Source organism: Alligator mississippiensis, chromosome 1 (assembly GCF_030867095.1).
Source record: "Alligator mississippiensis isolate rAllMis1 chromosome 1, rAllMis1, whole genome shotgun sequence".
Classification (NCBI taxonomy): Eukaryota; Metazoa; Chordata; order Crocodylia; family Alligatoridae; genus Alligator; species Alligator mississippiensis.
In genome coordinates, this window is record NC_081824.1 from 289717297 (window position 1) to 289734422 (window position 17126).

At 42.9% G+C, this 17126-nt stretch overlaps 1 protein-coding gene across 2 annotated transcripts in view; it reads left to right on the forward strand.

The window, feature by feature from the left end:
• Positions 1-17126, forward strand: part of MAP3K7CL (MAP3K7 C-terminal like) — a 51960-nt gene that overhangs the window by 6121 nt on the left and 28713 nt on the right. The window contains exon 4 of one of the 2 annotated variants that reach the window (XM_014599010.3): positions 15038-15099. The exons of the other annotated variant lie outside the window; for it this stretch is intronic. Coding sequence (XP_014454496.1) covers positions 15038-15099 — 62 coding nt within the window. The remainder of the gene's footprint in view (positions 1-15037; positions 15100-17126) is intronic. 2 annotated transcript variants of the gene reach the window in all.

The window sequence follows — 17126 nt, forward strand, 5'->3', positions numbered from 1 at the left end:
ACCCTGCGGGACCCCACTACCCACACCCTTCCAGGTCGAGACCGACCCATCTACCACGACTCTTTGGGTGCGACCCTCTAGCCAATTCGCCACCCACCGAACTGTGCAGTCATCCACATCACAGCCTCTTAATTTGTTCACCAGTATGGGGTGGGATACCGTATCGAAGGCCTTCCTGAAGTCCAGGTATACGACATCCACCCCTCCTCCTGTGTCCAGGCGTTTCGTAACCTGGTCATAAAAAGAGACTAGGTTGGTCAGGCACGATCTGCCCGCCACAAACCCATGCTGGTTTCCCCTCAGCATAATTTGCCCTGCCGGGCTCTCACAAATGTGAGCCTTGATAATTTTTTCAAAGACTTTACCAAGGATGGAGGTGAGACTGACCGGCCTATAGTTGCCCGGGTCCTCCTTCCTCCCCTTTTTGAAAATGGGGACCACGTTAGCCCTTTTCCAGTCCTCCGGGACTTGGCCCGTGCGCCACGAGCATTCGAATATTCCCGCCAGTGGCTCTGCAATGACGTCGGCCAGTGCCTTCAGCACCCTCGGATGGAGCCCATCCGGGCCTGCCGACTTAAAGGCATCCAGTTCTTCCAAATGACTCTGCACCACCTCAGGGTCTACGCATGGAAGTCTGGCGCCTTGCTGCTGCCTCTCTACAACCCCAGTGAGAGATTTGTCGCGCCCCTCGCTTAGGAACACTGAGGCAAAGAACTCGTTGAGGAGTTCAGCCTTGTCCCCTCTATCTGTCACCAATTGCTGCTGCCCATTTAGCAGGGGTCCTATTCCTCCCTGGGCCTTCTTTTTACTCCCAATATATCTAAAAAACAATTTCTTGTTGTCCTTTACTTGGGTTGCCATCCTCAGCTCCATGGTAGCTTTGGCCCGCCTAACTGCCTCCCTACAAGCACGAGCAGAGGAGGTATATTCATCTTTAGTGATCTCACCCTTTTTCCACTTTTTATGTGCTCCCCTTTTGGCCCTTAGGCTGCCCTGGATTTCTCTGGTCAGCCATGGAAGCCTCCTGGCCCCTTTCCCTCTTTTGCCTCGCTCGGGGATCGTCTTGCTTTGTGCCCAAAGGATCGTTTCCTTTAGGCACAGCCACCCTTCTTGGGCACCCATCCCATCAAAACTCCTACTCTGCAGTGCTTCCTTGACTAATCGCCTGAGTGCAATGAGATCAGCTTTCCTAAAGTCTAGCACTTTCACCCTACTAGTTACCTTACCCACTCGCCGTCTTATGTTGAATTCTATCATAAGGTGATCACTGTCTCCCAGATAGCTACCGATTTGGAGGTCCCCTATCATGTCATCTCCCGTTGCCAATACCAGATCCAGTATGGCATTCCCCCTAGTGGGACCATACACCTCCTGTGTCAGGTGGAGGTCCTGTACACAAGTTAGAAACCTGCGTGAGCGATGGGACCTTGCTGTCTGCGTCTCCCAGCAGATGTCCGGGTAGTTTAGGTCCCCCATGACTACCGCCTCTTTAGCTTTTATGGTCTCCGAGAGTTGCCTCAGGAGCCCCGCATCTATTTCTTCCCCTTGGTGTGGGGGTCTGTAACAGACCCCTACCACCAAATCCTTTTCTCCTTGCCCCCCATGTAGCCTAACCCACAATCCTTCTACTTCCTCAGCCTCGGATTCTGTCTTAGGGAGGGAGGGACCCACATCAATGTGTGTGAGTATGGATAGCCCATTATATCATATAAATTATAATACAAAGAATTTATTCAATTTGTAATTTAAGCACCTAGTATACCCACCTACCTGTGCGATCTTTAACTGGATGGTTTCATATAGGCATCACAAGAGTGATAGGTAGTGAAGAGAAAAAAGAAGAAATAGATGTTTCTGTGAGAAGCTTCACACCAGATGCAATGGGCAGATCTTGGGAAGGTAGAAAGTTATGCTGTCAGAGACAAGAGGGCTTTAGGCAGCAGCAAGGTTATGAAGTGTTTGGAAGATGAAGACAAGAAGTTTAAACTTTTCAGTAATGTTCAGTACTGATGTTCCCTTCTATTAATTTCTCTTCCCTTTTCACAGTGCTTCCTCAGCTTTGCTAATAATACCAGCCTGTCTGTTAACATTTATAGGAAAGTTCAAAACTACAGAAAAGTGATCATTTCCTGTTGAGTTCTGTATGACTTGACATAAGTGTAAGAGACCCAGGGCCTGTGTTATCTGGGTCTGAGCATGACTATATGCATTACTGTTGCAATCCAGGGCATGGGCGACTGGTGCCTCCTGAGTCTTGGGGGACACCCATAGAAGATGCCGGCAGCATCGGTGGCAGGGATGGAGCTGGCGAGCATCCTCAGACACTGTCAGTGATGGGGGCGGAGCTGGCGAGCTCCTGCAGATGCTACTAGTGGCGTTGGTGGCAGGGGAGGAGCTGGTGAGCTCCCGCATAAACCACCACCAGTTTCGGCAGTGGGGATGGCCCTGTCGAGGAGGGGGGGACACATGACCCAGGGTCCATTAGAGGACTAGAGAGAGTGTAGCAGCCAGTAGAATATTAGCTGTATTTCACATTGAATTGCAACCCCTTGGGACCTGACTGAAATATAAATCAGTGTAGTGTTTGATCATGTCAGGAGAATTCAGCACCTGCTATTAGTGGAAAGCCCAAACCTAGATATTAATATGAAATCTATTCAGAGAAGGCAAAGACAAGAATCATAACAAGACTGATGTTTTATAGAAAGTAATATTCAAATCATCAGACTGCAAAACGTATCTAAAATATCTTCAATTTTAAAGATAAACTTTAAATGAAATAATCCACTGATTCACCATCTCACTGGATGCATCTACGTGTGCAATTAGCATGGAGGAATAAACTCTGTCAGCAGCTCCCAGGCACAGCATATACATGTACACCTGGGACCACAGCAGTTTGAGCTGGGGTGGAGCAGTCCTGGACTGGCAGCAGGCTCGGGGGGTCAGCTTCTGCTCCCAGGTGGTGGCAGCGGAGGGGCTGGTTGGAGCACAAGGGTGCTACAGTGTGGGACTAGCCAGCAGGCAGCCCCCGCAATGTAGCACCCTCATACCCCAGCCAATCCCTGTCACTGTCTACACATGCATTGAGTTGGCATAAATTACTCCACCATAGGATAGTACTTGTCTCGGAGTGGCGGAGTTAATTAATTTACTGCACCCTAATATGGGTGCACATGTAGATGGTGATGCTTTACTGTGCACCTAATTTGTCAACTCTGCAATAAAGGCACCCACTGTCTCCTTTATCTGTTTAAAATTTAAAATCTCTTCCTCTTCTTTGCTCTTCTAAATATTTCTTTAAATATTTATTTTCTGCTTTGAAGAGAATTACTGCTCTCAATTCCAAAAAGTTTTCTTTTTTAGTTCTAACTATAAAGCATTTTGTGATATATCACGCTGTCCCAGGGGATGAAAAAAATAACCAAAAGGAAGGGAATTAAACTCATTTAATTTTTTTCTTCATTTTTGTTCCATTTTTCTCAAGGTGGCAAGTCCTACCAAGTCAGGCTGAGTTATTCCACTAGGGCAGCACCACAATTTCCTGGGATTAATTTAAAACATAACCATCTATAAAAGGAGAGAAAAGAATATTTCTTCTGACGGGGATTATCTCAGTGATTAGGATTGTAACCAAGTATTGCGTAGGAGATGTGCTGATGGCAAAAATGGTTGTCAACTCATGAAAAGGGGTTTATTTTGTATTATTGACCTACAAGAAGAGAGTTGGCTTATGTTATCTATAAAACAGTAATGTTATTGTGTTCTAATATTGTTGGATGACAGTGATCACAAAGATGATTAAAATCCTGGCCAGCCTAGTGGAGTATTTCAATTGTGAATGTGGGCTGCCTAGTTCCTTAAAAGGCTCAAGGACAGTCTGAGCAGCTGCTCACAGCACTGCTATATAAAAATACAATTTTATTATGTATCTCTTAATGTTATATATATATATATATATATATATAGATATCTATGTTTGGCTCTTTTACTCAAGTTCACTAAGCTGGCATCAATCATAGTTTCTCTCAGAGCTGCTCTGCACACCAAGCTGCACCAGTTTAACTTAAGGTATGATTTAAAATAGAGATAGTTAAGCCAGCACCTAACTAAGGTTATATGGGCAAGCTCATTTCAGTCTATCTTAAGTCATTTAGGAACAGTTTTAAGCTCCCCTCTCTAAAGTAAGCTGTAAGAGCACCTACACAGGGGTTTACATCAGTTTATCTGTGCCAATTGAATTAAACCAATGCAGATTTGTATGTACCAGATATCATAGTTAGATCTTATTAACTATAGGTGTAGTTAGTTAGAAATAGCAGCTTCATTCTGATTGGATATTATGAGCTTGTCTACAGCCTGTGGAAATGCCAGCTGGCTATGTTTCATGGCTTCGTAAAACAACTCCTTGGCAAGTTGTGGGGGGAAAATGCATGCTTGCATGTTCCTCTCTGGAAGGTAAGCTTGAATCCAGTTATAAAATGCTGATGGTACTATTAGGTATTACCTAGCTATTGAATTAATGCTTAAAATTGACCATTTCTTTTTCTTGATGTCAAGTGACTAATCATAACTCCTTTCCCAGAAAACTTACCGAGAAAAACAACAGTTTCCTTTCACAGCATCTGATGAAGTGAACTTGGGTTCATAAAAGCTTGTGCTCTATGTATACCATGTATCTTATTTAGCTAGTCTATAAAGGTGCATATCTACCCTGCCTTCTGACTGACTTCAATCTAACACTACGTCATTCTTTTTTAAATGCAATTGGCTGGAAGCAGAACAACACAAATCTTCTCTTGACTCCTCTCTTCAGCTTTGTGATCATTTTATCTAATGATCTTAATGTGATCATGAGGAACCCAGTCTTTTGGTTACATTTAGCTACTTAAGTCAGCAAGTTTATGCTTTACAGTAGGGCTAGGGACAAACATTACACATAAACCAGTTTAAGTGATCAGAAACTGGTTTAAACCTGTAACAGAACAGATGTTCAGTGCACATAAACCAGTTTGAAAATGGCTGAAACTGGTTTGAGATAAACCTTGTTGAATGTAGTATCAGACTTAACTGATTGGGCTCAAACCAGTTTATGCAATGCCTGTTCCAGACCCCTTGCTGATTTAAGATAAACCAGACACCCCCAGCATGCTCTCCGGGCTGGGTGGGGCTCTCTGCTCCACAGCAGGGCTGGCCCCTCCCTTCTGCTCCTTGGGCACAGCTCCTCTGGCACAGACTTGCAGACACAGCATGTTCTGCTGGCTTCCCCATGCTTCTCTCCCCCTCCCTTACCACTTGCTGCTTAAGCAGGGATCCCTTCCTCCCCTCTTCCCACAGCACAGACCATAGCCAGCATGTGGTGTGCTAGCTAGTGCTGTGTAAGGCTCTGGCAGACTGCAGACACAGCAGGATCTTCTGGCTTTCCCCTGTCCTACCCCCCCTCGCTGCTCAAGCAACAATCCCCCCTCCCTCCATCCCATCTCCCACAGCACGGACCCCATTCCCATGGACCCTAGGCATGTGGTGTGCTAGCTAATGCAGAGAGGTTTCTGTGTGTGTCTCCAGTATAATTGGGACAGGAAGACAGAACAGGGCTTCTGGCGCTAACCAACAGGTCACCCTGGTAAGCTGTTTTAAGAAAAGTTTAAGTAATGGGAGAGAGGCTATTGGTTTGCTAATTGGGTGATAAAGACTCTTATCAGCTCTGGGCTACCTTGCTCACCTGTCAGTTTACTACAAACAGTCTGACAAGCAGGGAGGGAGATTGAAAAGCTCCGTATCATCAACAGATACATGCGCTGCACCCTCCTCCTCCCCCCTTGCCTCAGAGTGCTAGCAAGGGTCTGGGGCTGACAACTTTCCCGCCCCTTGAGCAGCCAGGGGGAAAAGCCTGGGATGGTACAGGCAGACCTCCCTAATGAGAGGGTCCTGCTGGGGCCTGGTCACGCTCCCCTCAGCTCAACTCTGTGCAAGGGAAGGGAGGGCTGCTCTATCACCCCTAGCTTCTAGCCTGAGCCACTGCAGGCATGTGCCTCAATTTCCTCAGTCCAGAGAGAATGTCTGTCCAGTTTCCAACCAGTTCAGCCTAGTCAGGTTAAACTAACCTTCAAAGGTTGAATCAATTCAGGCTCAGGCTTTTTGAATGTCTGTCCCTAGCCTAGGTGTTTCTTCAGTTGCTCTTTCAAATCCTTTTTCCAGTTACCTGTCTTCTCTAATGGCAATAGTTCATTGCCAAATAAAAAATGATAGAGAAGAGGGGATTGCTGATTTATATAATACATGGCCAGGATTTACAAACCTAGATGCCCAAAATCAGGCTCCTAAATCTTCACCTGGAGGCAGCTCCTGGAGCTCTTAAACCCTGGATTGTCCACATATTAACACCTTAAAGTGGTTTTAAGCACTCATCATGCAGCTCAAAATAATACCAGGACAGGATTATCTTTGATCTGCACTACCTAGTTCCTGTTCCATTAAGGTGTGGCCTCTCCCCACAGATATGCCACCCAAGTTGAAGTCCTCCAGTAGCCCAGGATCTCTCATGCTCCCATGTGTGGAGCAGGGATAGAAGACTGTTAGTGGCAACTTACATCTAGAGCTTCAAGTTCTGTTCCTGCTCACCATGCCTCTAGTAGCAAGTCATAGTTGTGCAGGTGGGGGACAGTCAGAGAAGGTTTCTAGACTAAGGCTGTGAATATCCCAAACTAAAACCAGCACTGATCAACATTTGTGCGGCTCACAGCATAAGGTGTAATAAGGCCCCCAGACTTTCCAGAGCTGTCCTTATATGTCAGAGATGATTGATACCTTTTGTTCCTACAGACTTAAATGATGACTTCTGTGCTTATCACTGTGAAAAAATCAGGGCATTGTATCATGAAGCTTATGATTATGGATCTAGGAGGCTAATCAGAAGCACCCAGTTTTAAACATTTTGGCCTGTATTTTTACATCATTTGAAACTATCAAATTGTGGAAACAGCTAGCTTAACTATGCAAAACCATAGTTTCCATGCCAAAAACTTTCATCAGCATATCTCAAAGTATTTTGAGATAAATTTGTTGGGGGGGGTTGTTTATTAATTATTATTAATAATATTATTACTGTCTGTTAGTTATTGTTCTATAGCACTTAGCAGCCTTAGTTATGAACTATGGCCCCTTCATATAAAGTGCTGTACAAGCAGAGAATTAAAGCGAGTCTTTGTACTGAGGCACTTATGGAGGCTAAGGTTACATACAGATGTTTCAGAAGATTAGCAGGAGGTTAGATCACGTTAAAAATGGCCACACGATCTAACTTAGTTCATCCAAGTGTGGTCCTTACACTTAGGTCCCTAGTTAGGTGGATCTAAGTGTAAATGGTACAGAAATCCAGAACAGTTAGATTGGTCAAAAGTGGCTGTCCCAATCTAAGTTAACTGGAACTCCGAGGTAGTCTAACTTAGATCATGTCTAGCAAGACTGAACTAACTGAACATCTGTACAGTTCCCAGCGCAGCCCTGGGGCTGCAAAATCCCAGCTGCTGGTCCCAGCCCTGGGTGGAGCTGTGCTTTTCCTATGCAACCCCCTGGCACCAGGCTATTTTTAGCCCCCAGCCCATTGCCCCTGTCCCAGATGAACAACCTCCTCTCCTCCCCCCTGCAGACCAGCCAGCCCACCTGAACCTGCCAAACACCCCGTCCCACAAGCTGCTCCTGGTGCTGGTTTTACTGGCATTCCCCAGTGCCAGCAGCTGAGGAAGTAAATCAGGGTGGGCAGGATGGGAAGGTTGGTTCATTGGGAGGTGGGGTTGTTCACCTGGGGGTGGGAGCATTGAGGGAGCTAAAAATAGCCCCAGGTTGGGTGGGGAGGAAGAGCGCCTCCATCTCCACAAGCACCCCCGTCAGACCCTGCTAATCTCCCCCACAGTGAACTGCACTAGCCCCTTTGTGGACCCTGCTTGCCCCTGGATCTACCCCCTGAGCCTGCTTTCTCCCCCCAATTCCCCAAGCCCCCCACTAGTCCCCGCCATCCCAATTTACCTTAGGTCTGGTGGCCATTTTTAACTTGATCTAACCTCCACCTAACCTCTCTGAATGTCTGTACCTACCCTAAGACAACAGTCTGCTACAACAAATTGATGAGGGTAGCATAAATAAATGAAGAGGCAATACTCATTATTAGGAGTAGTCATTCTATCATCTGTCTGTCCAGGGGCTGGCCTCTTATTTCCTCTTCTTCCACTAAGGATTGTTATTGCCTTTGTGATGGCGTTTATTAAGGAACAACCCCTCATGTGCCTCTTCTACAGGCAGACAATTACCATTCCCCCACTATTTTGCAAATAAGGTAACTGAGAGGTGGCATAAGGTCACTTCAGGCAGAGCTGTGAATAGACCTCAGGACTCTCATATAACAAAGCCAGATCTCATCCACTTAGCCAGAAAGCCTTTCAGGATGAATATGACAAGCATTTACTTGTCTGCCTGAACCCACTGCTCTAGATGCTAGACCTCCCAAAGCCAGGAATAAAACTGAAGCACCCTGATACACACATTCCAGTATTGGCTCACAAATAGCTGTGTTACACAGGCAAAGTGTGAGTAGTGATCCTCACTAAGGGTTAATCCACATACAGGATAACAGCCTGTTGACTCTTTAATGTTAGTGGAAGGGATCTGTCTACTACTGCCTATATTGAAGGGGGGAAACAGTATGTAATTATTTCATTAAAGACTGGATCATAAAACAAATGCACAAGGAAGCAGAATTAAGTTGGCATTTTCTAAATTGGAGTATTTGATATTGCAATCTTAATGTTATTTTAACATATTTAAATGTGTATATTAAATGTATATGTGTATGCATAACTAGGCAACTGGTTCCTAAGTTAATATGAAAACTCCAGAATACCTGCAACTGTTAAAATTGTTTTTATAGCAAGTAAATTTAGCTTTTGTGTTGATTTTGTTATTGCATTATGTTTTTATTGTTTGTATTTTGGTTAACTGGAACTTTTATGTAAAGGCAGTACAGGCTGGGGTAGTGGGTTGTAGAGAGTGCATATCAAAAACTTCATGCCAGACCCAGTTTTCATTTTTGAAGGCATAACTTTGGCACATATTGGAGGACTAGATGCCTCAGAACATTGTTAATGAAGTACAGAGCCTTCATCTGTAAGGAATCAGCTTTCATCTAGTTTAGCTGTTTCCATTGTTCCCCTTAAAAATGAGCTGGGTTGGTCTTTGCTACCACTCTGCAACTCAGTCATAACTATGCTATGCAGATTCAGGAGAAAAAAGACAATTACGTGTGTCATGAAGACTGACCTGCCTTTGCTACCACAAGAGGAAATTGCCCCTCATCCTGTGTCAGTGATGTGGCATGTTAGATGGAAAGCTAATCCTGCTCTTATAGTACTGGCCTTGACACAGGAGTAAGCAGTAAGCTTTGATGTACAGAGACATTCTAGCTGGGAGGTGGAAGAAGGGAATCATTTGCCTGAAGATCATATATCAAATGAACAAGGTTATAATTATGATCTTTGTGCAACAATTATAGGTGATCTGAGGAATGGGACTTTGAAGGAAGCATAAAATGGCAACTGTCCCTTTGGTAAAGTATTAATCACACACCAGCTGCATGGGGGGTTCACATCAGTGTCATGTGGTAGATCTGTTCTTTAAATTTGGAATCTTTTTAATTAAAGGGTCCAAAATTTAAGTCAGGAACTTATCAGCATCCTGGGATCCACAGGAAACCAGAGAAACATCATCCTTGTTGCTGAAATTGTTAGAATATATATGCATTTGACAGATTGTCAATACAATTACAAAAGAACTCATTTATTTGACATGGAAGACTAATGTTGAAGTCTTTTTTTTCTGAGAAGACTGAGCAAGGACTTGAAACCGGGTCTTCCACATCCCTGGACAGTGGCTGTTTTAGAGTGCATGAGGTGTTCTCTTTCTCTCTGGTTTTAGAGTCATAGAGAAGTAGGGCTCCAAAGCATATAATCCAATCCCACTCCTGAGGCAGGATCATCTCTATGCAAACCATCCTATACAGATCCATAGTCTAACCTCTTAGCAAAATTACAGTCAACCCTGACACAACACAAGACATAACACCCTAGTCTGCCAAGGGTTAAGCAGGGGGACCATGGTAGCCAATGTCCTGCTTTTGCAAGAATTGTTAAAGTATGCTTGAGAGATCTCAGGGAGGGGGCCATGCCCCCTGGTACACAAGAAAGCAAAAACCCCAGCAGTCCATACAGATATGACTATGGGTTAAAATTCCTTTCTGACCCCAAATATGGCAATTGGTCTGACCCTGAACGAAGGGGTAAGACCTTCTAGGCTGGAATCTTTGGGTTTAAGTCCCACCAAGAGCCCTGGCACACCCCAGTCAAAGTCCCCAGCCTTTGCTGCAACTTCAAACTATTGGCTTGTGTCCAACTCTTTGCAGCAAGAAAGAATGTTGTGCTCCCTCTTCTTCATGGCAGCCCTTCAAGTATTTGAAAACTGCTATCATGTGCCCTTTTAAGCACCTTTTCTGCAAGCTGAACATGCCTAGCTTCTTCAACCTCTCCAGGCACCGCTACGTGCGCCAGATGTCTGCTCCATTGCATGCTAATTAGCACATGTTGGAGCAGACATAATTAATTGTGTGTGCTGGAGCATGCTAATTAGTGTACTCCGGCGGCCTTTGTGTCATGTCTATTCAGCATCTGCATGCTTCAAAATGGCGGTGGGGGTGCTTTAACTAAAGCTTGAAGAATGAGCTTTAGTTAAAGCATCCCCTCTGCCATTTTGAAGTGTGGGACACTGAATACACATGACATTGTGGGCACTTTAATTAGAGTGGCACTCTCAGAGCTACTCTAAAGTACCTCCTTCCACCCTGGAGCATGGGTATAGATGTCCTCCTTGTATGACTTGCCTTCCAAACCCTCTATCATCTTTGTTGCCTGTCTCTGGACCAGGTCTAACTTCTCCGTATCCTTTTTAAAGTGTGGAGCCCAAAACTACACATAGTGCTCTAGATGAGGCCCAATCAGTGCTGAGTAGAGAGGCACCTCCCATGTATTGCACCTAATACTTCTACTGATGTATCCCATAATCACATTTGCCTTTTGAGCAGCTACATCACACAGCAGACTCATATTGAGTCTGTGATCTACCAAGACCCCCCAGATCCTTCTCTGTAGTGCTGCTATCCAGCCAGGTGTCACCCATTTTGCATATGTATTTTGATTATTCTTCCTGAGTTGTAGCACCTTGCGTTTCTTAGGATTGAACTTCACCCTGTTACCTTCAGCCCAGCTTTCCAATCTGTCAAGGTGCTTCTGAATTGTGCCCTGTCCTTCATCATGTTTGTAATCCTTACCAGTTTTGTGTTGCCTGGGAACTTGATCAAGTTTCAGCTTGAACAATTTGTAATTTCTGGCAAAAACTTGTTTTGTCAGAAAATTCCCAACCATCTCTTATAAGTCCTATGTCTCTACCTATTTGGATTTGCGGGAGGAGCATAATTAGGGCTGTTGAGGTGAGACACAGTTTGGTTTGAGGTGTAATTTTGCTTGATTTAATTTTAGGTTGGTTATTTTTAATTTTGAGGATGAGGGAATGCTGCTGACTCTCTTAGATGCTTTAATCAATGTTGCTTAGGGTTCAGGCCAGTCACTTAAAAAATACTGGTTACAAATTAATAACTAGTAAATAAAAAAAAAAAATTGCCTGAATTGCCTGACACAGTACAGTCAGGAAAATGGGAAGTAGCAAAGGAATAGTAGCAACTTGATAAATTTATCTCTATGCCAGTCATCTTCATTGCCTTCCGCTATGTGGGCCATAGATTTTGAGGCCAGGAGGAATGCTTATGATCCTTTGATTTGATTTCCTGCATAACACATGCCATAGAATTTCATTTAATAATGTCTGCATTAAACCCATCACTGCAGGTTGAACTGTAGCTGATCTTTTGGACATATATGCAAGAGTTTAGAAAAATCTTTCCCACTTTCTGAAATTTTACAGTATGATTAAATAGCTGTATCACTGTCATCCCTCTCACCTCCTGTTTTGTTTTGGTTTTTCTTGTAAAATATAAATACATGTTTAAGTTTTAATTTTGTCAAGCTGTGAAACGTGGTGGCTAATTCTAAAAAGTGACCTGCTATAGTAATTCATTCCACTTGAAGCTCAGAAGAAAAAAAGAAAGGTTTGTCACTTTTTCAGTTAGTACTTGATAAAACTCAAGAGTCAATGGATAAGACTGCCAGCAACTTTGGGAACTGGACTGGAAAGCGAATTTGGTATTTTCAAAGGAGCCTAAGGGAATTAGGTACCTAGGATAATTCCCATGACAGAAGTGCCAAGTTTATCTGCTTTATAGAACATGACCTAGAAGATGATTTTAAAGGAGTCTTATGTGACTGTAACTAAAAAAAACCCTTGCAGCTGTTCAATAGATGTTAGGGCAGGCCCATTATAAAATGTACTATGGTATGCCATAATGGTTAGGATACCAATACGTTCTATTTTTAGTACCATTGACTCCATTGCTTTGTGTTCAGAAAATGAGCAGTGAGCATCTGCTTATTAAAAGGGGTTTCTCTGCCATTAGTTTTCTTTTTTAATATTATATCCTTTTGCAATTATATAGGAACTTTTTTCTTTGCTAGTTCTAGTAACTGCCCCACAAACAACAATATCAACACTTCTTTTCTGGCATTTTGAAGCTGACTTGTAAAAGTTCAGTAAGATTTAAAAAAAATTAAAATCCAATGTAATAAAAAAATAACAGCAGTTGTTTCTTTCACAGCATACATGGTCTCAGGTTTTTTGCTATTTTAAAAGCCTGAGGGGTCTTCCTTTGGGCTACTGTACCGTATGTTGTACTGCTGGCATTGTCAAAACAAATATCAACTTTACTTCTGTCCATGACTCTGATCCAATATCTCTGTCAGAATGTTTTACAAGTGTTCGGCCAAATGTTTGTAGAGCAGCTGTACCACTGGTCTGACTTATTCCTTCTTTCCTTTTGGCCATATAGTATGATTCATCTTTCTTCTTTTAGAGCATTTGCCTATTTTTAACATCCGTACAAGAAAGCAACAACTACTTAAAGGTAAACACTTGCATATAGATGTGAATCAATTTTATGCAGTTAAACAGCTTAAATACCTTGCAAGGGAAATACTGTGCAGGGGGAAAGGGCTTTTGTAAATGCTACTGGAAACTGAGCTCCTAGAACAGTGGTTCTCAAACCTTTTTAGACTCAAGACACTCCTTGTTAGACCTAGGGCACCCCTCAGAAGATGCCAGCTCTTCATTTTCATCCAGTTTATTTATTTATTTTTTGTCTCTGGAAAAATAATAGAGCAATTCTTCTATTGAAAAGAACACAGAGACCACAACAAATCAAAATATTTTTGTCACTGTGGATTCCTATTTGAAATCTCTTGGTTTATCTTGTGAGTCATGTGCAGGTGTTTGCACCCCTAATATTGTGTGGCATTCACAGACATCTTTTAAAGGATCTCATGATACTCCCAGGGCTCCAGCATTCTGGCTGCAAACTACTATCCCAGAATCTCCCTGGGGGGAGGGAACCACTATCTCAGTTGTTACTTACACAAGTTCATTGAGATGATGGTTTGCTTTACTGTTTATGTTGTCCTCTTTTCTACTACATTTTTCCTTGGGGCAATCTTCACTTGTCTTCTTTGCATCATCATTCACAACAGCAAGCACAATATAAGTCATAATAAAGGCAGCATAATTCCTTAGCAGCTGACAGCTAATGGTATTAGTTAAAACGAGCCTCTTACTAGATGTTGGTCAATATGCACATGCTTCATGGAACAAGATGTCTTACTTTACCTAACTCAACTACCACTGCCACAATGCTACATGACCACCAACAGTAGCACACTGACAGTAAAATACCTAGCAAGGAAATATGGTACTAATACTGATACATGAAAGATTTCTGTGTTTCCATCAACAAGTGCAGGAGTCTGCACTGAAGAGCAGGTTGCAGTAGCTGGCTTAAGTTTGCAGTTTTCCTATGTGAAAATCACCCCAGTTGATAATATGGTGATGTATTATATATGACAGAGTCTGAAGACTAGCTGAGAGTGAAGAAGATCTAGTAATCTTCTGCAATCTGCAGTAAAATCCATAGACAGGCATCACAATCTAATGTATAATGGATGGTATGAAAGAAACTGAGTAATAAATATTGCACTGTCTAATAATGATGCCACATGGGTATGATTCACATTCCTGTACTCAGCCCAGGTCCCGGTGGGCAGGTGTCCACATCAGAAAACTGATGTAATTGGCACTCACCATCACACCTTGCAGGCAGCCTGTGGTGTTAAAACACTATGATTCTGTATAGCATAATAGGTAAATGAACTTTCTCTCTCCCGTTTTATTTCTCTGGACCTAAGCAGAGACCGTTGCCATCCAAGGCTGTCAGTCAGATATATTCCATGGGGATAATTCAGTGTAAAGAAAGAAGTGTTTCTGGTATGGCTGTGGCATACCCTAGCAGAAAAATCTCTCTTACATCTATTTGGAAGTTACATTTACAATTAGATTCAGCTGTGGGGTATGTTGACTGCTTACTGGAACTTGTTAATGCCCTCCACTTTCACTGAATCTGTGAGTTTTTTTGAAGTATCATTGCTGAAAACCTAATTCTTTCGACTGTACTTGAGGAATAGGAGACAGAAACTATGTCCATTATCTTTTTAACACATTATAATATATTCTCCTAGTATGACCAAGTTTTAATTATTGTAGTAAAAGGTCGGAAACATACCCAGCATACATGTATGCATGCTTAACTTTACACTCGTGTGTATTTCCCCTGAGCTCCAAAAGACTACTCACATGTTCCAAATTACACATGTATGTAGGTGCTTGTGGGATCAGGGTAGGAGCATGAACTTAGATACCACTCTACATGGTCAGTAGATCACATAAAATGCCTTATAGTAAACATTGTTATTTTATTTTCTTTCAATTCATTGCATTTTAGATGATGCTCCCCCTGAAAGCACCTTTCCATTGGCATTTCCTGAACTAGATCAGCAGCTTCAGGTAAATGTGATTTTTATTTTAAACTTTGATTTTTACCAGCTGGCCTGGATTGATTTATAACTAAAAACAGTACATTGCTACAGTGAGAGTTGAGTGGCTGGGCACAGATCCAAACTATAAAATTGTAATGTCCCTATAATATCAGCAAGAAAATTGATTTGTCATTTCTCACCCAAGTACCAGGCAATGTTGTCATTTTAACAGCCTCAGCTTTTTCTTTTAAATTTACCAAAGATTTTTGTATAAATTTTAGCAGGGTACAAAATCATCCTGGTGCTACTGAAGTAAAGGAGTTTCTTTGCTAATTTCAGCAGGAGCAGGCCCAGACTATAATATAGGCTAACGCCCATATCTATCACAAGATAGACCCCAAGGCAGATTTGCAGCTAGAGGCAGGATGCATTATTTGAGAGTACAAAAATATGTCTTGTACTACACCCTCATCCCTAATTTGGGCAATCCTGGCTCCTGACCAGTCTCTACCATAAGTTAGAGCATCTTGAGGTTTACTGTAATTTACACTGTTTGGCCAGCAGCCTCAGAGACCATAACAGCAGGGGTGAATTTCTAGGACATGAAAAGCTCAGTCACACTTTCTAGGTTAGGAGCTGCTATAACAAGGGGACAGTTCTCCTGTAGCCAGCTCAGATGACTTTTGGGCTGCTTTGTGAGGCAACTGGGCCACAAAGCAGTTCTCACAAACTAGAGAATCCAACTTTCCTTTTCTATCACTGCATTGAAACTCCAAGGTCGGAGGGTTACTTCCCCTCTGTGACTGCTGTGGGATGATAGCAGCTTAGGCCTTTGATGTTCACTTCAGGCCATCTTTTTTGCAAGAAGAGTTAGGCTTATGGGAATGGCAGCAGGTATCCCTGACATTTCAATAAAAAGACAGATGTTTCCTGGCTTTAAACTGGGAAAGGTTGTCACAGGGACTGCACGATTCAGTGATGTTTCCCTTGCCGTCCTCCATCAGTCATGGAGATGATGCCAGGGGACTGCTGGTCTGAAGACACAGTATTTTCTCTCCTGCCATGCTCAGTAGAAAAATGACTGAGGAAGGAACAGAGGCTCAGGATTCTGAGAATAGGGGCAGACCCATGGGGCTAATAGGACAAGGGTGGGGAATCCTTGCCAGTGACTTGCTCTGTGACTCTGGGCAAGTCACTTCACCTCTCAGTGCAGCTGCAAATGGGGATAATTTTAATTTACATTGTTTAAGAAAATGCATGGAGGCCTGCAGATGAGGAAGTGCTATAAAAGAGCTAAGTATGACTATCATTTGTGGGTTTGGTATAATTTAAGAACAAAATTGCGGATGTTAAATGTAGCAACTTTACAGGCAAAGTGACTGTTTTTATTAAGACTTTTACAATCCACATTTAGCATATATATTACACTCTCTAAATGTGTACTTTTGAAATAGACTGAAACTGTTCCCCTGGAAGCATTCTGTTGGATAAATAATAGCCCTTTAATAAAAATATTTTAAATGCACACTCAAGCAGTCCCACCAGGAAGTCTTGTGGTCCATTAAGTATATAACATCTTTAAAGAACTGCTTAAGTCCTTCCTTGTCCCTCCAGATCTGGTGGCAGAACAAATCCAGAGAAACCGTCAAAGGCATTGGATCAGATCATCTTCTTTTTTTGTAATCTTTTCAAAGCAGTTTTCTTTAATATTAAGCTAGCCTACTAGTGTGGCACTGAGGGTAAACTGATTAGCTCTGCCCTTCAGAGCTAATTAATGTTGGTGCCACACCACAAGGAAAGGTACAAAAAGTAGCTAGGCTGTTTCTGTTCTGGAATTAGCACATGCAGAGTTAGCTTGGGTATCTCTGCACCATGGCTTGCAAGATGACTGTGAGGGAGGTAGGTTGTAGAGCTGTGCATGGGATATGAGGCAGGTTGGCTCCAGAGTGGCAGGTAGAGAAGGGGGAATAGAAGGCTTGTGGGGCTGTGTCAAAATTAAGCAGGAAAGATTGCCCCTCAGATTAAAAAAAATGGGAAATTCCTGGATTAGATGAG